Consider the following 20,856-nt stretch of genomic DNA (forward strand, 5'->3'; position numbering starts at 1 on the left):
TTTCCTTTTTTTCTCGAAATTTATTCTTTATGTCTAATTATATGATAAAAACGCGAATTTTCCGATGATTCCTCGATTGATCCGTCCCTGCTAATTAGCTAGAGCTAGATGAAGCCTGTTGACAGTGATGGTGGGGACAGTTGTTGACCCTGGCTCCGGTTACTTTATCATGAGCATCACCGTCAGTTAATATCCTGGTCTTCGGCACGAAGGCATAAAACGTAAGGAGCTGCGCGTGATCGTGCGAGTCCTTGCTGTTAAAGTGTACTGTGATTGTCTCTTAAAACATTGTTGATGGCAAAGTTGAATAATTTATCGAGGATGCCGACGTCGGTTTCAAGATTCCTCAACTTACTGGCATTACTGATTGTCAGTATCAATGCGCGTAAGTAGATTTCTTAAAATATACTGAAAATATAAATCGATGTTGAAAAATAGTTAAGGGTCTAATTTAGGTTTATAATCAATTAAAATTTACTTAATTCTTTCATATAGTTTTTGTACGACAATTTCTTCTCTAGAAAATATTAAAATATTATAAAAACGTTCAGAACATGTTCTGATCTTTCAGAAGGTTTTTTCGAACTTTTTAGATATTACTTGAATTTATGTCATCTGGGCTGTTAGTTGGCTTAAAAGGCAAGGTTAAGAGTGGCTCGAGTTGTTTTATCAAGGTTATTGGTGATTCAATTAAGTCAGTTTCTGGTAAATAAAGTTAAAAAAGAACAGAATTTAATAAAGTATAAAGTTCACGCATTCTTCGATATTATTATAGGCCATCGGGAATTCTTAAAAAAAAATTACTATCACAGTTTTTTTTCTTATCAAAAGATGACGTTGAATTCAATCATAATTGCAATTTATAACAAGCTATTATGTAAAATCTTTTAATTTATAACATATGCGTTTGCTTAAAATTTATAATTTCAATATCTTCTTAATATGTATAATTTTTCTCTTGTAATTTTTTTTCTATTTGATGTGTACGATGAAAGAAAGTAAATAAAGCGTTGATCGTATACAAGGTCAATACTATATATACACGAATACAACATCAACATATATTGATAAAATACACCTAAAACTTTGTTACAATCGCATTTAAAGTTTTATTTCAATCATTGATGGAAGTTTAATCATCGGAATGTGATTATCCGGGTTCGCGACATTATTAGTTATCAATTTATGACGTGCTTCCGCGAAAATAAAGGCCAGATGCCAGTTTTCCATCGATTGCCTCTCATATTGTACAAGGCATTATTTTGCGTTACATCATCGATTAAACAGCTAACAACGAGTCAGGAGACAGATATATCAACGGAAACGAAAGAGCGTGGATTCAGCTATCGAATCTCAGGATAAATCTCGATTTATAAATATTCCTCGGATTATTTAAATATAATATATAGTAATGTGCGCATATATGTATGTGTATATATCATCATTAATAAAAATCAATAATATAATCAACTCTAAATTACAGATAAATAAATTTCATAAATTAAATAATATTAGTAATTTATATAAATAACACAGTTTTGTAATTAATATACATAGTATTTATTATATTACACAATATTAGATTATATAAAAAACTGGAAATTCTTGTTGGTTGGCGTTATAAAATATATTGCTAGACTATAAGCTGTATCCTAAGAACATGTATCAATTATTAAAGCGGCGCTTTAATAAATTATGCAAAACTATTAACATTCAATTTGAAAAGACTTTTTGCACAGATTAAATGCAAAATTATTTTTGCTAATACAAGACGAAATTAATTCATCCATCGCGTTAAAGTTAAGGTTGGATATGAAATAAAAAAAATCTTCTCTGCAATTCTAATATTAATATATGATATGTAATTAATTATACATTTATACCTTTTATTTAAAAACAGCTCTTCTCTTATTCTATTTTCTAAACAGAAAATTCGCGAACGGACTGCAGAGTTGACGGCCAGGTAGGCGCGTGTATATCTGCTCGCGAATGCCCGATGGTGTCCACCATCCTGCAGCAATCGCGCGATCAAGCGATCACGTACCTGAGGCGCAATCATTGCGGCTTCGAAGGTATGAATCCGCTGGTGTGCTGCATAGGCAATGCAAATATCAACATCCGTCCTAGCGAAACCATAATAAATCCCGGATCCACCCCGGGATGGAATTCGCAGCCATCTAGCTCGCCACTTAACGAGAACATCCAGGTAAATTTAGCGGACAATCCGTTGCTGCCGAGCGACTGCGGCCGAGATCTGTCACAGAGAATCGTGGGCGGCGAACGCACCGAGCTCGGCGAGTTCCCTTGGATGGCGTTATTGGAGTATCAGAAACGTGAGTGGAAAGAAAAAAAATCCAAAGAGCGAGATGTCGGAAAATATCTCGGAAGATATAAAGCGATTGTATTATATGATCGATTGTAATATCAAACGTATAAATTATAATCTCATTGAATGTTCTTCGAATGACATTACAGCCAACGGTAGGACGACAGCGTGCGGCGGTGTCCTGATCAATAAGCGCTACATCCTCACCGCCGCCCATTGCATCAAGGGCAAGGATCTGCCGTCCAACTGGCGGCTGACCAGCGTTCGTCTGGGCGAGTACGACACCGACACCGAGCGCGATTGCGTGCCTGATAGCGAAGACAGCGTGGTGTGTGCTGATGATACCGTCACCGTAGGCGTGGAGGAACAAATCGCTCATGAGGAATACCGGCCGCTGTCACGGGACCAACGTTATGACATCGCGCTGTTGCGTCTCAGTCGAGATGTATCGTTCACCAACTTCATCAAACCCATCTGTTTGCCGTCCAACACGTCGCTCAACGGCAAACTCGTCGTAGCCGGTTGGGGCAAGACGGAGACCCGCTCGGCGTCCAACGTCAAGCTAAAGCTGGCGTTGCCGCTAGCGGATAAGGAACAATGCGATCAGACCTACAGCAACGCCGGTATCCAGCTGGGCTACGGACAGATTTGCGCGGGCGGTCAGAAGGGCAAGGACTCGTGTCGGGGCGACTCAGGAGGTCCTCTTATGTCCGTCGAGAGAATCGCCGATGGCACCGGCAGATGGGCCGCCGTGGGCGTTGTGTCCTTTGGACCATCGCCATGCGGCATGCAGGGCTGGCCCGGTGTCTACACCAGAGTGATAGACTTCGTTCCTTGGATCGTTAGTAAACTGAGACCATAATATACAAAGGATACAAAGGAAATCGTCTCTGAATATCGCTACAAAGACTCTTTCGAGAGAATGAATTAGAGATAAAATTAAAACTACGCTAATTAACATATTTCTGCAATCTGAGAAAAATTACGTTAGTAGGAATAATTGAAGCCTAACAAATATTCATCTCTACGTTATTAAAACAAAGTAATGTATAAAGAATTGTTTTCCAATTTTTTTTTGACAAAATTGATGAGAAGAATGCATTTGGAACAAATTCTTGATCATGATAAATATGCATTATGCATTAATAAGGTAAATACTCGATATTATATATAATATTGATCAAAATTTAACGTCTTTTCCTTGCATTAGAATAAAAAGTTAGTGCAATAGTTTTGACTGCATTGAAAAATTAGTCAGTCTGTATTCTATAATATTCCACAAATATACTTAATACTAAAAAAAATGTATAGCTAAGCGATGTTAATTGCTCATTTTATCTGCATTTATGATATATATTTATAACAACGTTTTTAAATATTTTTATAAATTTTATTTAAATAAAGTGCAGTTTTTTATTGTACAGATTTAAAATAAACTTTGCAATATTAATAATCGATAAATCGATATTATAAAAATGTTTGAATGTATTAAGAATGTCAGTGTGTATAATGCTGAAAAAATGTTTCCTTTTTTTGTTTTTTAACTTTTAACAGTGCATAATTAAAAATAAAATTTTTTCTTAAATGTATTGTATTAATAATCAAGTATTACTTTTTTTATACATATTATATTTTAAAATAATTTTCTTTCTTTTAACATTTATGTTATATATATATATATATATATATATATATATATATATATATATATATGTGATATCGGAAAAATCGTGATAAAAGAAGAAACAAAAAAAATTCTTTATGCAAATGCAAGTTGAACATGTAGAATAAAATGTTTTTATACAAACTTTGCTTTCGAAAAAACACAATTTTCGATGCATCCTTTATACATATAATTATGTCAAATTTTTGGTGCGTTTTACATAAATATCTACATATTTGAAAAATATGATGTTTACCATCGCCACCTCTATCAACACAATTTTATTTATTTAATATAAAATAAACCAACATTAATTTTTCTGGTAATTGTATTATCTTTTGAGGAAAACGACAAGAACTTGCAATTAATATTGTCGCGGATAATTATTATGTATATTCGATATCTGCAACAATATTTGCCTCATGGTTATCAACGCGCTCAGGTCATTAAAGAAATTGACCTATTAATCAGCAAAAAAGAATCTCGATAATCTTTGCGCTACGCGCAAATTTGATATCATCAAGGCCTTCATGCGGCAACACAAATTAACCGAACACTGCATTCTAATGTCAATGATTAGCGCATGGTTGCCGGAGTAAGATTCAGAAAAAGAGAGTATGTACTCAGTGTTCGATTAATAATCATTATTTTATAAAATTAGCATTAAAAAATTTATATAATTAAATTTTTTAATGATAAATGATGTATTTTTGATATTACAAGAATCTTTGCGGATAAACAAATTTCGTATCTTTTTTAATCATCAATTGTGATAACGACCTAGAAGACTGTGTTATTTTTGATGAATGACAATAAAGAAGAATACTGACACTAACTTTCCTCAATTAACAGTGCTTAAAATTAAATTTTACACATAATCAACATAATAATATAATACGCTTCCGATTGCACAGTAATGTTTCTGGGAATTTCCTGTGATTACAAAATCCGCGGCGTCACCGATTCTCGGTTCATCTATTGCGAAATAACTTAGAATTATCATCTCCCAAACAAAAATAATCTGTAAATGTGTTAAGCATTATAGCATATTTATAAAATCATTATATCATATAATACTCTTTTTAAATAGTTTTTTATTTTTCCATTACCTTCTTTTTAAATTAATTATTAATCATGTATAATATCTTCGCATGGGTTTTGCCTCTTCGGGAAAAATTCTTATAACTTTTTTTATTTTTTTTTTATTTCAATCTACAAATCTTATTTATAAACGACATTAATTTCCTTTTAAAAAGAGGAATGCTGATTCTACCCTTTAAATTTGATTTTTCCGAAATGTAGTTATGTGTTATTTCTCTTCCAAGAAATTATGCCGATAAATTAAAGTCAATTTATACAAATCAATATATGTTTACATGATTTTTTCTGATTTACTCAGAACTTCAATGATAACACAGTTCCTGAAATTAATGAGAAAAACATGTAGTCAATAATTTAAAATCTAAATTGACTGCATAATTTTTCAATTATATAATAGAGTACAAAATAATTGTAATTTTGGGATTAAATATTAAGAATTTAACACATATTAATTTTCAAATTTTGAAAGTAAATAAAAATAAGAAATAAATATACAGTAAAATAAAATAAAATAATATAAATTATAGGTAATATACGCAGTGCAAAAAATAAAAAAATGTCACAATTATCTAAAAAATCATTATATTTTTCCTAATCAACCATTTCCATATTTATTCGAAAAGATAACAAATTTACTATACATGCACACGTACATATAATATTACTGTCTTGAATAAAACGTATCAACATCACTAATGTCCCCATAGCAGTATAATGTCAATTTGTCTGATAAGCAGCCTCGAACGATAAGGATAACGCGAAAGGACGACGATGGAATTTATCAAGGAAAGCTCGTGTTTCCAATTTCTACGAAATCATGCGAATCGTGAATGACGATACAACTCTCTAATCGACAGCGAATCACGACGGATTCATCGGGACAATCGTCCCCCACCAGTTTTCACAATTCAACAGATTTATTAAACTCAGCAGGTAGCGGAGGAACTTAGTCGATCGCAACACTCGCGAATGAATCCACGAGTGTTGATTTCAACAGATTCCAAATTGACTCGCGTTACTTTGTGATTTTGTGCAACCACGAGGCCATAGATCTGTGCGAATCGTAAGTGGGACAATCGCATTCTCTCACGGAATGCGAGTTTTTTATTCAAAGAGCATCCGGTGATAACCTTCGGAGCGAAACGGAAAAATCTCCGGCTTGCTCCGATCCGTGAGAGAGAGAGAGAGAAAGAGAAGACGGACTCACAGGAAAAATAATAACTACAAAAATTAGATACTACTAGAAATAAACATGATATTCATCGGATTGTTTGTTCTTTACCTCGCTATAACAGCTACCAATACACGTAAGTAGTTTTTTTTTTCATAAAAAGTTGTTATTTGAAAAGAGATTTAAAATAAATTTTTTTTATTTTTATAAGAATAATTTTTTATAAGAATTTTTTATAAGAATAATTTGAATACATTTTGCATCAATCTGACACTTACACTATATTACTTATACACAATATACCAAATACATTTTAATTTATACTAATTTTAATTGATTAATTTGAGATATTAGAAATTATATATTTTGAGATATGTATACAGCTGAAAATATATATCTTCTAATAATTCTAAATAAAAATTCTAAATTTTGTGTTTAAAAAAAAATGCTATTTAATTAAAAATTTATTTTGGTTAATATAAAGAATGAATTACTTTTGCAGAGAATGAATGCTCGGATAGACGCGCCACTTGCATTAACATCCGTAATTGTGCGAATATTATATCAATCTTGAGGGATAGTCCGAGACCACTTTCGCCAGAAATTTTGCAAATGCTCAGGGATACGCAATGCGGCTTCGAGGGCAACGACCCGATGGTTTGTTGTGTGAACCAGGTAATAATTCGATTAAATTAATTCATTAAACATATATATATATATATATATATATATATATAAAGTATAAATTCAATTTAAACTAAAATTTAAGAAAATAAACTTCTTATTTCACACACACACATTAACATGTAAAATCAAATTTTATTTAAAGTTGACTTAAAATAAACCGTAAAAAAATAAAATAAATAGAAGTGTTTTCAAAGCTACGATTACAGGCAAAATACACATTTTGTGCGAATAAATTATTATAGTAACTTTTATATTAACGAGATTTAGAATTTTTTATTCGCTCTTGACTTATAGTTCTCTAATATAAATTTATCATATATCAGAAAATTATTTATAAGCTAATCAATTTTTTTTAATCGTGTTAAAAATGTCGATATATTTTATCAGAAGCGTTAATTTCGAATAAATCCCTATCATCACTTTTCATGTTTATGTGATATATCAAATTATATATACACCGTTGCGCTGTGGCGTTATTGACGTGACGATGTCATCGTTTTACAGATCGCGTTTGATAGTCTTTTAAAATAACACACAAACAGGTTTCTTCGACCTCGGCTTTCCGTTTTATATCCCGAGCTCTTTATATTAGTAAAATTCCTCCCCGTTTAAGCTCATTGAGATCTGAGTGAAAAGTTCTATTAAAATTCCGTAAAATCATATTAAATATTAAAATAAATAAATGCAAAATAAATGCGAAATAAATCAAAATTTGAACGTATCGCTTCCCTGAATTATTTATAATGTTACATATTAATCTTTAGCAACCGACTACAGTACGAACAACACTACGGACAACGCAATCAACAACGATAAAACCTACGGTACAGCAGCAGGACACCGATGTTTCCTCTCCACCAGATGTTGCGAACCATCCGAACCTACGTCTATTGGATCTTCAAAAGTGCGGACCTGTCGTCCAGCAGAAGGTATTCGGCGGCAACAAGACCGGAGTCTTCGAGTATCCATGGATGGCATTAATCGCTTATGATACCGGAAAGTTGAATCCGGAATTCCGTTGCGGTGGTACGGTCATCTCCAGACGATTCATCCTCACTGCAGCTCATTGCGTCACTCAACTTCCAGCGGGTAAAGAAAAAAACTCTTATAGAAAATATTTAAAAAATTTGAAAACAAATTAAATATTTATAAAATATATTAATAAAGAATATTAATATATTTCATATTTCAGATATCAGATCGCTGATAGGCGTCAGGGTAGGAGATCACGATATAAGCAAGGAACGTGATTGCGATTACGACGAGAATGGACTTGAGATCCAATGCGCCGAGAGATATCAGGATTTCGGTGTGGAAAGTTTCTACTATCATCCCGATTATACACGAACGAAACTACAAAATGATATCGCGCTCATTAAATTGAACGGTTCTATAGACTTCAGGCCTTTGAATGTCAAACCGATTTGCTTGCCACTTGGCCCTGCAGCATTGATGATACCGAAAAAGGTGAGAATATTCTTGGTACCCCTGATTTTCATCTGTAAATATATCAAATTAAAATCGAATTAAATTTAAAGATTTTTTGTTTTTTGACAATTGCATTATTCTAAAATTCTACGCATTAATAATCCTTCTTTCATCTTTGTATACCTCTCTAATGACATTGTACATATACACATTTCTGATCGATAGGCAATAGTAACCGGTTGGGGCGCGACGGAATTGGGCCCGCGCAGTCAGGATCTTCTTCAGGCAAAGCTGCCGCTGGTGACTAATGAGCAATGCAAGGAAGTGTACAAGCGGTCGACGCAGATCTGGTACAAGCAATTGTGCGCCGGCGGTTTGCGCGACATAGATTCCTGCTTCGGTGACAGTGGCGGGCCTCTGCAAGCCATCGGTATATATAATGGCAATACAATACGCACCATTCAACACGGCGTGGTCAGTTACGGGGTAAGGGAGTGCGGTACTGCGGGTATCCCGGGGGTCTATACCAGAGTTGCTTATTACATGGACTGGATTCTCAACACGATGACGGATTGAGATCGATCTTTTAAAGTGAATTTTTATCGCGTCAAAAATCCGCTTTAAAAGAGACGACGGATATCGATTCCCTTCCGGTTCTCCGGAAAAAACGTCTTTCATCTCGTAGGTATTTCTGATTTGCCGGGCATGAATAATTTAGATCGCGACGAAAGTAGGAATTCCGAGAGATAATAAGAATAGATAAGATTGATTTTAAATAATTGGCAAAACAAATAAAATTGCAACGGCGAGAGAAAGATAAAATTTCAACGCTCAAAAAAGTATATGGTTTAATGTTTATAAAACATGGACATTTCTATGATAAATATTTTTAAATAATAAAAATAATTATGTTTATTATAATTGGTTTTATATTCATTAATCTTTTTATTATGTTAAAGATTATATTTCTTATTACCGGTACAATTTTATTTTATTAGAATCTTGTGAAATTTTAATTTTAAAAACTAAATGTAATTCAAAATATGTTATACTTTTTAAATGATGAACGTTTTGAATAAAAAAAGCGAAGAAAAAGAGAGAGCGAATGGAATTTTTTACTTGGTACAGAATAATAGACATTTTATTTTTCGTGCTGAACTGATATGCATATTTACGATTTATTATTAGTGTTAAATATGTCATTTTATTTGTACTCTTTATAATATATCGTTTTTTTGTAAAAAAATGCGTTGTTTATGTTCTACAAAATGCACTTTTCCGTCAATCACAGTAACATCCAATTTCCCTAAATTATCATTATTATTTTTATTTTAAATGATTTTTTTTATTGATTGAAACCATTTTCCATTTTATCTTTCATGAGAATATCAGATTTTAACCATAAATTATTATTAATTTATAAATTTTTGTAAACAATTGCAAATAAAAAAAAAGTGATACAATTTAAAAGATATATATTATATATATTATATTAATGTAAAATATAGATAAGCACATTAAGAATAAATAAATTATTTTCCTGGCCTAATTTTAAGCAAATTTTCAATTCATAGCTCAACTATATAATTTTATCATATAATATATAAGCTCTATTAACTATATATATTATAACCAATCAAATGTATATAAATTTGAAATTCAGAATATTTTCAAAAGAATTAAAGATATCAATTTAATTTACTCTTTGGCAGTAACGTTGCCATCGTTTTATAACGCATCTTCGTGTTCCTCGCTGCTCATCGATTTTTCATTACGATCCTCGATCAGTTCCGCTGTTTCGTTGATCGACACTTTGAGCGGGCCGCGATCGGCCTTCCTTTTCGATGTCGAGCCTTCCGATTTGGCCGCTGACTTATCGGAGGAACCATGCGACGACTTCGATGACGATTGGCTTGAGGAGATTAAAGTACCGGAAGAGCTGGTCAACGATCCTGAATTCGGTCTGTAATTGCTGACAAGGCTTATATACGAATCTAGACTGCTCGACATAGATCTCTTCGGCGGTTGCTGTTGCTTTCTTTTCTTCTTCTTCTTCTTGCGGACGTTGATGCTCGTTGGAGAAGGTTTTTCTTGATGTGCTGTTGCAAGTGACTGGAAACTCTGTAAAGTTTATCGCATAAAGCAATTTACACGATGCTTCTGAAAAATCTATAATCTTTGCAAATATCTCGCACACGATTGATACTATTATTAGCTTTTCATTATAAATTGTATATGTGATCATAAATTTAAAAAATATATATTTTCTCTTGTCTTATGTTGAATTTAATATAAGTAAGTAATAATATAAGTATAATTATACTTTCAGAATGACGTTAATGCGCGCGTAAAATGTACAAATGCAATATTGCTTGCATAAAATGTATGTTTCCTTGTCAGAGAAGATTGTAAGATAATTAATGAATATATTATTTGTTTTCCCGATCTGGGAGGTGTAAGTGTTATTTCCGTGATGACGTTCGCGTAGATATCATTATACCTGGGAATGCCGTTCGAACAGAGTCGGTATTTGCGTCACGCGATCCAGCATCATCTCCATCTGCAAACGATGACGCTCGGCCTGCTCCCGCGCCTCATCCCGACGAAGAGACGTCCGTATATCCAGATCCCTGTCATGCTCGTGCCTTGTTTACGCGACATTACATCAATGCCCGAATCGTGAAAGTCGGAATGATTGAATCTATAGATTGGATTCTGCGTACCTTGCGGCCGATCTCAAGGCTCTCCACGCGGGCTTCCGACCGATTAGCGTCTCCCTGAACTTCAGTATCTGCTCCCGTCGTTTCTCCTCCATTCGTTCCCGTATCTCGCGCTCCAGCTTTTCTCTGCGACGAGTTTGCGATCGTCATTTACGCGTGTGAATTCCCCTCTGATTAAAGCAATTAGAAATATGCGATCGGTATTTGAAAAATTAAATTTACATATTCAAAAAAAAATTTCATTATCTCTAAAAAATTTCTATATTTCCATTACAATCAAAATAATATCTTTGCTTTTTATGTGTATGCAGAATAAAAAATAATCTGTTTATCAATAATTTTCCGTAAAAAAATTCTTTTTAAACGCTACTTGTATTTAATATTATTTTTATTAACGTTATTAATGTTATTTTCTTATTTATTCTTAAATTAAAATTACAAGATTTTGTCAAAATAAAACCTATTTAAATTTAATGAAGAAATAATATGTATTTTCTTATTTAATTGCACTCCTGAAATGTAAATCATCAATTTCACGGTATGTAACTGCTTACAATTAATTAATTTTTGATATCCCGACAACAAAAAGCAACTCGATTTTTTCGTTAATCTTCCACAATATCATAAAATTAATTCTTCGATACCTCTTTATTTAATTTTAATCTTGTAACATATTTTTTTATTGAATGTACAGATCGTACCGGGAAGCCTGACATCTCAGGATCGCGGCCAGGTTGTTTCCGCGCGAGGACATCATCGCGGATGTCATCGCGGATGTCATCGCGGATCTAGTTCTGTCAGACGCCGTCGTTGTCGTCGTTGGAATGACGGACTCGTTGTCGTCCTTGTTGGACGCTACGTCCTGCAAACACGCGGATTTGACACGCTCGCGTCTTGCCATCGACGGCGGCAAGGAAGAGGATTTCAGCAGCTCGGCGGCCCTCACCCTTTTTTTCAGTTGTCTGGAATAGCGCGCGGAATCTTTATAATCTAAATCTAATCCTCTTTAACTCTCGAAGAGTCCTCAAGTAATCCTGCTAAGTCATTTTAAGTTTCTTCAAAAAGGTGGATTCTAAATAACTCATCGTCCTAATGGTTTGAATCTTGTAACTAAAATTTTTATCCGTTCGTAAATTAAAGATTATACATCGATGTCTACCTGAAAAGATAGGCAATATTTTCCGGACATTCGATTTAAATAACAGTGCGATTTCGTCCTCTTCACGATTGTATTATCAAAAAAGAGAAAGAAAGCGAGATGCAATCTAGAGGTACGCGTAAAGATGTCCTATTAATTTTGTTCCCGAATGGAAAAAAAATAAGAAATTCGGCAAAGCGACTGACCTGTAATACTCATCCTCGAGCATGCGATCGTAAACCTCGGTGCCGAACAAGTTTCTTGGCACAGGTTTGGCCTTGAAGCGCGAAGAACTGCTTTTGCTCGAGCGGAGCTCGGGACTAGACCTTGCTAAGGAACGCCACGCCCGGCGGTCGCACTCTAGCTTAAAAGGTCGCACCTGCGACAGCAGATTCAGGGCGCTTTCCTCGCGGACGATGCGACTTCTGGAAATCAGAAATGCACATCACCTCGATTATTATAATTTATTTTTATTTAAAACTATGATAGAATATATATAAAATATATAAAAATATATTAAAGTATAATTGAATTTTTAAAATGAAATAGAATTGACATTAAATTCGCAAGAAGTGTCAAAGTATTGTGCATTCTTTCATTCATATTATAAAACGTGATTCTGACCTTTCCTCTTTCTCGGCCATCAATTTATCGTAGAGTGGTATCTTAGACGTAATAGGAATTGGTCTGACTCGTCGTTTCTTCGAAGGACTTTTTTTCTCATTATCCTGATTCATACGCTCGGTCGCCTCAATTTCCGTCATGTATTTTTCCGCTTCCTCCCTAAAACAGAATAAGATTTTTATGTTAAATTATATAGATATATACACATAAACAGGAAACAAAACAATATATTAAAATAAAATAGAAAAATATAAAGATTAAATTAGAGCAATAAAAATTAATCAATGTATTTAATTAATAATAATCAATGTAATTAATTAATAATCAATTTTTGTATATTAATATCGACAAAAAAATAAAAATCACGTTTATTAAACAACCATTTTTAAATTCAGATATTTTTAAATATTTTTTGGAAGATTTTATTGCTCGAAAATGCACCTCAATGTGAAGCTAAATGGTTTGGGTAACGTAGGGTGCCATTCTTTCGAGCTGTTAGGCGGCAAACTCTTTGTCTCGATGCTGTCTTCGCCATCACTATCTACGCTATCGTCACTCTTTGATCCGCTCCATGTACTCCAACTCTTATTAGCTGCGATCTCTTTGTTGCGCAACGTCTTCGTCTCCTTGTCTTTGTCCCTGCATCTAGAATCATTGGACGTCAGTAATGATGATCCAACAAAATAAATCGACAAAATAAAATAAAATAGTGTCGGGAAAACTTTAGAATAATTAAAATTAAAAGTATATAGGTAAAATATATCTCTATATATTTTTTCTTAAAAATTTAAAAATATATATTTTTTAATATATAAATTATATCGAGTAAAAAAGAGATAGAGTAAAAGAAAGAAAATATAAATATATATTTATATATGTAAATAATTTTTATAAATATATACTAAAAATACGCTTGAACATTAAGATTTTTATCAATCGCTTTTGTTCATTTTTTTTATAATTAATACATCACCTATACGTTAGCAGATCTTGATCCTCGGCAAGACCGGCGAAAGTGCCGGACGGAAAAAGTATCGGGCTGCTGGTCCTGGACTCTTCAAGATAGCATTTCTTACCATTCAACTTGAGATCATCGGTGTCCGACTTGATATTCTTCGACTTCGAGTTCTCATTTCTTGTAATCGACAATCGTGACGGCGGCTTTTCCGCCAAATCGTCCAGTGAATTCCTCAAATTCTGCAGAAGTAGCCGTTGCTTCCTCCGCAGATACTCAACCCTTTGCTTGAACTGCTCGTTTGACAGATGATGTATCTGTCCGTAGTCGGGTATGCTTTTCATAAACTCCAGAAAATTCTCCAGGGTATCGCGCGGACTCGACGATTCCGAGTCCTCAGCAACAGCGATCGGTTCGTTTTCGGCGAAGTTGATCTTTTTTACTTTCTCCGACCTTCGACTCCTCGTCGACGACAGTCGAGGACGTTCATATGAGGGAGTTGGCTGTCTGCTGTAAGGATCCACTGGCATCTTCACGCACGAATGAAAGAAAGACGTTCCTTTATGCTCTGTCATGGTTTACTGAATTGTGTACGATATAGTATGATATAAATAACAATAGAATATAAATAATAGAGAGCAGAATGTTTTCGTTATTAATCACTTTTCTTAATTAACATTCGATCATCAGTCGAACGCGACTCCAGTTCAATCCTGAAGGTAGAAGGTTTGTAACCAGATGTTGAAAGAATCGAAGATAACGAGCTGGCCGCTTTGACGGCCATTACTACCTGCCGACTCGGCCGAGAGAATCAATGCAACCTGGCTCGGCATCGTCGTCGTCATGGTAAAGTCTATGAGGAAGTGCTAACGCCCTGCAACCAGTCCCCACCAAGATATGAATAGTGTGCGAAATAATCGATTTACTTCGAAGGTTCAAGGTAAAAGGCTCGTAAATGTATCGCTGGGCGTACATATATAGTTAAGAGAACAAAACAGCTAGATTTATTAATAGCTCTAAAATATTTTTATCGCGTATAAAACTATAAAATAAAAAAATACACTATTGTTTTTTATTTGTCAATATTGATTAAGTGGAGCATATTTATATTATGGGTTTATTTTCAAAAGATTCGTAGTATTATTTATTGTAAATATCTTCTATGTTACGTTTAAAAATTAGAAAAAAATTGTTAAGAAAATTTATTTAATTTTACATGCGCATATACATAAAAATATTTCAATAATATTTTATTATCGTTGTGTCCATAGTATATACTGGAATGATAAAATCGTGGAATGGTAAACATCACGCTAATAAAATATTAATAAATCATTAATGTTTATTCTTAGCAAAGTAAATTTTCATTTTTTGATAGGAATAAAATTATGTGATGACAGTTGTTTGCTGCGATGCCAATTGAAACAGTCAATTAGCATTGCAAAAGAAATATAATAAATTCGAGAACTTTGCTACATTTCGATATTGATTTAACATGCCTTTTTTAAGAGTGAATTCGTCATCCGTTATCTTATTCACCAAAGAGAACATTTCTTATCCGGATTCATTCCTTTTCCTGCCGGACAATTGTAAGCTGCGGAGAATTCAGGGAAATTCGATAAGCTGCCGCGTATTCTTATTTCCGGCCTAGGATGCTCATCCAACAATAACAATTGTATTTGTTGCGGCGTAGCATTCTCACAGAATGCCTAAAAAAATTAGATTACGGTGCTAACAACTTCGATTCTACTTTTTATCGGTTGTCTTACTTAACATCGTATTTGCATATTTCATTACACATACATGCGCAAAACTCATAAAAAAGATCTGATTATCGCTAAACTCCTCGAGTCCTTGCAGTCGTATCTCAGGCTTGTTCAGTTTTGTTTTTTTGTTCTGGTATGCGTAATACGCGGCCACAACGCCAGCGGAATCGCCGATGTTCTCTCCTAGCGTCAATTTTCCATTTACCTGCAAAATTTTACCAATATTATATAAAAAAAGTCGATATAGATAAGAAAACAGAAAGTTCTAAGCAGAAATTGTTAAAAATATCATTCAGATGTTAAAGTGTAGTAAAAAATACTTGAAAAAAAAAGTGTTGAAAATATTGGAAAAATTAAGAGGCAATCTTTGTAGAAAGATTAGGAATATAATCTCTGCTGAAGGCAATTACTGACATGAATGTTTGATTCTTCCAAGCCTGGCACTAAATAACTGTTGTACTGATCAATAAAACATTGCGTTTTTTGCTCATATTTATCGATGGTATACTGTGTCCACCATTGTATGGCATTGCCGTTTTTGTCATATTTACGACCTGCAAAAAAAATGCACGTTATACATATCACTATTATATATTTCATTGTCATCAAAAAATTACCGGAATTATCGAAGCCATGATTAATTTCGTGTCCTATGACAACACCTATTCCTCCATAGTTCATATACCTGATAAAATGTTATCTAAATTAAAGAGTAGAATGCAAAAAATTAAATAAGAAACAGCTACACTAAAAATTAAAAAAAAAATATATATATAAGAGATATTGTCAATTTCTCACAAAAAGATTTTTCTTCTTATTTTAAAAATTTATTAATATAAATACTTACGAAGGGTGATTTTTATCGTATACAGGATCTTGCGATATGGCAGCAGTAATAACTAAAATCGACAAAATTGTTGAGTTGATAATAAATTTCACGATTTATTAAAATACTAATAAAGAAGAATGAAAATAAAAATTCGAGAAAATTCACCGATTTCATTGCCAGATGGATTGTAATAAGCATTCACTACTGTCGGTTCCATAAGCCACCTGTTACAAAGAAAAAAATAATATTATTCATGTTCTTATATTTCATATTTTTCTTATTTCAATTCTCTAACGAGTTTGTAAAATCTATTAAATAGAGTTGTGTAATAGAGTTGTGTAAAATCTATTAAATTAAATAAGTTTGAATAAATTATTATATCTATCTATCTATCATATATATATATATATATATATATATATATATATATATATATAGTATATATATTATATTAAATAAAAGAAATTATAAGTCTCACTTATTTTTGTCAACGGGCTTCCTTAGGTTGTTTAACATTGTTTTGACTTCAAAATTCATTATATTTATTACGCTTCCAAGATAGTCCCACGTGACAGTTAACTGAAATATATACATACAAGTTTTTTTAGTGTATACTTTTCAGTATATATATATATATATATACATATTCACGAATAAAATGAATTGTTATTGATATTAATATAGCGGTTAAAAATTTATACAATTTATTTTTTTTTCAAGAAGATTTTGTCATAAAGAAAGAAAGAATAAGTTGCTAAAAATATTTTCTATCTATCTTTCTCTCTGCTCGCTATTCAGGATATCAAATTCTTTTCTTTTTATCCATTATTTATAAAATATTATCAACTTATCAATGTATACTTACGCCATTGTAATATTTGTCAATAGCTTTGTTGCTGTACCAATCTGGCGTGAGAACTTGCATTCTCATATAAGACAATTTTTCAAGAGATGCTTTCTTCGTAGCCTCGTCCATCCAAGTAGACGCTGAAATTTGCTCACGGACAACATCTTCGATGTTCGTGATTATTTCAATGAGCTAAATATAAGTAAAGTAAACGATTTGCGTAATTTATTTATGAAAGTTATGACAAATTCAATGAATTTCGTCGTATGTCTTTTGAGCTAACACGGACTTACGTCTTCTTTATTTTCGTGCTTTACGTATCTCTTGGCATATTCGTGCGAGATGGCCGAGTTTAAATTGGCTTTGTTTACACAATTCTTCGACCTTGATGAATTTCATTTAATTAGCACTTAATTAGCTTCGCCTGCATTGAGTTATTGGATACAATAACAAAATATAACTTGAGAAATGAGCGGATGTGAATAATTTGGCAAAATAAATTTAAAAAATATTTTTATAGAGATGATGTAAGTTGAAGATAAAATTTAGCTATAAACACTTGATGAAATGTAACTTGATGTAATGTACATTTATGATTTATAATAATATAACATGACTTATCTTGTGTCTCTCTTGTAATGATAATAAATTAAAATTTTATACTTTATATATACTGTTATTGCATCAAATTTCTCAAATACGTGACCACACATATTGTCAATGTAGTCACGTATAATACAAATACCTTAAATTGTCCGTCTTTTCTCCCTTAAACTCTTTGGCAAGTTGGACAGCAATTTTTTCCGTACGTTCGGTGTAAGGTAACAGAGCTCTGATGAGGTTCCATTGCATGTAATTGACTACAAGCGTAATCAGATTGTCGAGATAATTAGAATTCCTTATCTAACAATTCATAGCATTCTTTCAAAAATCCCGAAAATCTTACCGATAGTACGAATGGGCGTTCTATCTAGTAGCGGTACTAAATTAGTAAGATATTTATATGCGTGAACAATAAGTTTCTCGGATGATGTAATTTTTTTTGGCGCGAACAATCTTCGAATACGTTCAAACCAATTTATCTGCAATACAAGTAAGAAAACTAAAATATAGATGAAGAAAATAAAATATAGACAAAAAAAAATAAATGTATAATAAGTATTAAGAGAATAAAAGCCAACCTTGCCATTTACATTAGGACGTTGTACATCATAGGCTTGTTGCAATTGTTTAATTGTTAACGCATTGTAAACTTTATCAATGTCCCTACTATCTTCGAGGCTTAATGTCAGCTGCAACAGATAAAACAAAGAAAATAAAGTAATAAATCGATGCAGTCGATTACTTTAAAGTTTCTACATTAAATGAATTAAAATAGTTTTTTAGTTATTAGTTATTTTGAAAATAGTTTTTGCTTGAGTTAAGAAGTCATCGGGTAAAAGAGAAAGATAATCGCACATAACGAATATTTTCAGTAATATAAAAGTATAATATATATGGATTAACAAGATATCGATGAAAAAACAAAAAGAAATCTTAAGAAAGAAAATAAAATTAATCCAAATATTAAAATCTTAATGCAGCGAGAGCTCAATAACAATATATACCTTAGCCAATTCAATCTCGAAATTTGCGACATCAAGCGCATCCTGATCAAGTGTCGCTTCATCAACGTACGAACCCTGGTCGTCTATAAAGATGTTAGCAACTGTTTTGATAAAGGACTTGTACATCATTAATTGCGCCGGATCTTTGCTAAGACCGATCACGATGTCGCGCGGTGCGAAGAAGACAGGTTCCAAGATCTGAAAAAATATAATGTATCGTACAAAATTGTTTTTTTCTCGTACATCTTCTATGCTTTTTTCTTCAAACAAACGCGAATATAATATACATACGGTGATGACATTGCTGTCAGACTTTTTGTCATCTACCATCACTGCTATACTGTAAAGACCGTTGTCAAACAAATTATCCTGCATTATATCACTAATTTGTTGCCAACGCTTAAATCCTTTCAATTTCCATTCGAAAGGAGACATAGTCATCGGCCATCCACCGTTTTTCTGCACGACTTTTCTAAGACTGTTGATCCCAATCCGTTTAAGTGTGTCTGATAAGAAATCAAAAAAATAATTTACTTCTGTGTTATTGTGTCCTTTCTTTTAATTATGCAGAATTTTTTTTCATCAAATACCTGTCTTGATTAATCTATTCGTGTACGTACCGATATCCATGCACATGCTGTATATCTTCCTTGCCTTTTGCAAGGAAAGCGTATCGTCTGGTCTGGGATCATCTTCTAAGATCTCTGCGAATATAATAAAGAGCAATCACGCATATGTTAAATTATAGTATGCAGATATTAATAAAAATATCGATTTAATGTAATATCATTAATACAAGTATTTTTAACAATAATGTTGGTAATGAATCGGTATTTCGCACCTCTAATTTGCTCTGTCGTTTCATCACTGATCACCGATAGCGAGCTAATTCTCGGATATGAAATATTTGCCGGATTATTTTTTAACCATCCACCGCAAGCAAATTGATAGAAATTATCGCAAGGATCAACAGTACGATCGAGTCTGGCTAAGATCTTCGACGCTGTAAAAGTAATGTAATAAAAAAATATTATTTTTATCAAGTACATCGAATAAAATGTTATGCATGTCATATAAAAATGATAAAAATAATTTATAAATAGAATTTTATAAATAGAAATTTATAAATCAAATAATCAATAAAATGAGATGACGAATTAAAACATATACCTGTATCTATACAATTTTGCGTGGTGCATAATGTGTAATCCTCATTACTTTTCGGAGCTGCAAACGTAACGTATGCATACGTTGCAACCACTAGGAAAATTCTGCAAAAATTTTAAAATAAACAAAAAATATTTCTTTTAATTTGGAAATAATAGATTATTATAAATTATTAATTAGAGTGTTTTTTAATAGAAAAGAAATATTAAAAATTAAACTTCAAGTCTCTTACATGAAAGAGCGATGCATACTTTGGCAGTGTTATCACAGCGTTAACACTGTACTTCAAAGTATGTATGAAATTGAATGTCTTCACCGAAAATGTACTACACAGAGCTGAAGAGCTTTCTTTAGTAAAAATGCACTCGTGAAGTTTTGCTCTAATATACTCATGAAAAAATTGCATCCAATGATGTAATAAATATATTATATGTACATGATCGCATATAGATAGTAATCAAGAATATATACAAAATGTTTATGTGAAATGATGTGGCAAACCACTTGTCCAAATATTACATATACATATACCCTCAACACATTTATTTGATATTTTTGTAATATATATGTTACGCAAATATAAAAAAATTTTTGATCTCCGCTCAGATCCGAGGGAGAAAAAAAAAAGAGAGGTCTTACTAATTAAAATCATTCTTAAAAAATTTGATGCGTGCATTTTTTTCTTGTCACATTTTTCCTGTAAAAATATTCTTTAAAAAATCCAAATTTTATTTCAATTTTGATATTATATATAACATATCTTAAAGATATATCATGTAATACATTCTATTTTTTCTTTTCTTTTAATTTAGATATTTTAAATCATT

At 32.5% G+C, this 20,856-nt stretch overlaps 4 protein-coding genes across 7 annotated transcripts; 2 read left to right on the forward strand and 2 right to left on the reverse strand.

Annotated features, from left to right (window-relative positions):
• Window positions 1–150: 150 nt before the first annotated feature.
• Window positions 151–4,315, forward strand: LOC126855941 (CLIP domain-containing serine protease HP8-like). Its single transcript, XM_050604044.1, has 3 exons — window positions 151–385; window positions 1,929–2,333; window positions 2,476–4,315. The coding sequence occupies exons 1-3, from the start codon at window positions 295–297 to the stop codon at window positions 3,186–3,188; spliced, it is 1,209 nt and encodes a 402-aa protein (XP_050460001.1). The 5' UTR covers window positions 151–294; the 3' UTR covers window positions 3,189–4,315.
• A 1,666-nt stretch (window positions 4,316–5,981) lies between these two features.
• On the forward strand, window positions 5,982–9,619 carry LOC126855942 (melanization protease 1-like). Its single transcript, XM_050604045.1, has 5 exons — window positions 5,982–6,397; window positions 6,764–6,936; window positions 7,713–8,037; window positions 8,141–8,415; window positions 8,602–9,619. The coding sequence occupies exons 1-5, from the start codon at window positions 6,343–6,345 to the stop codon at window positions 8,950–8,952; spliced, it is 1,179 nt and encodes a 392-aa protein (XP_050460002.1). The 5' UTR covers window positions 5,982–6,342; the 3' UTR covers window positions 8,953–9,619.
• Window positions 9,620–9,865: 246 nt separating this feature from the next.
• On the reverse strand, window positions 9,866–14,679 carry LOC126855946 (protein FAM161A). Of its 4 annotated transcripts, none has more exons than XM_050604053.1 (9): window positions 14,477–14,679; window positions 13,832–14,343; window positions 13,300–13,503; window positions 12,859–13,017; window positions 12,441–12,659; window positions 11,798–12,058; window positions 11,100–11,222; window positions 10,877–11,021; window positions 9,866–10,497 (listed from the first exon to the last, which is right to left on the reverse strand). In XM_050604053.1, exons 2-9 carry the CDS (start codon window positions 14,341–14,343, stop codon window positions 10,105–10,107), a joined length of 2,016 nt encoding a protein of 671 aa, XP_050460010.1. In that variant the 5' UTR covers window positions 14,477–14,679; the 3' UTR covers window positions 9,866–10,104. The 4 variants fall into 4 exon arrangements, with proteins under 4 accessions (XP_050460010.1, XP_050460009.1, XP_050460008.1 ...); XM_050604052.1 differs by having other exon boundaries at window positions 13,832–14,394; XM_050604051.1 differs by having other exon boundaries at window positions 13,832–14,679.
• Window positions 14,680–15,135: 456 nt separating this feature from the next.
• LOC126856053 (neprilysin-1-like) lies at window positions 15,136–20,278 on the reverse strand. The gene is made up of 18 exons (XM_050604231.1): window positions 20,262–20,278; window positions 20,033–20,133; window positions 19,704–19,865; window positions 19,483–19,566; window positions 19,154–19,368; window positions 18,863–19,060; window positions 18,437–18,547; window positions 18,202–18,337; window positions 18,001–18,115; window positions 17,549–17,639; window positions 17,274–17,447; window positions 16,887–16,987; window positions 16,574–16,632; window positions 16,427–16,478; window positions 16,197–16,264; window positions 15,994–16,133; window positions 15,617–15,784; window positions 15,136–15,522 (listed from the first exon to the last, which is right to left on the reverse strand). Exons 1-18 carry the CDS (start codon window positions 20,276–20,278, stop codon window positions 15,349–15,351), a joined length of 2,166 nt encoding a protein of 721 aa, XP_050460188.1. The 3' UTR covers window positions 15,136–15,348.
• Between the last annotated feature and the right edge of the window lie 578 nt (window positions 20,279–20,856).

The sequence above is a fragment of the Cataglyphis hispanica genome, chromosome 17, assembly GCF_021464435.1.
Source record: "Cataglyphis hispanica isolate Lineage 1 chromosome 17, ULB_Chis1_1.0, whole genome shotgun sequence".
NCBI classification, from domain to species: Eukaryota; Metazoa; Arthropoda; class Insecta; order Hymenoptera; family Formicidae; genus Cataglyphis; species Cataglyphis hispanica.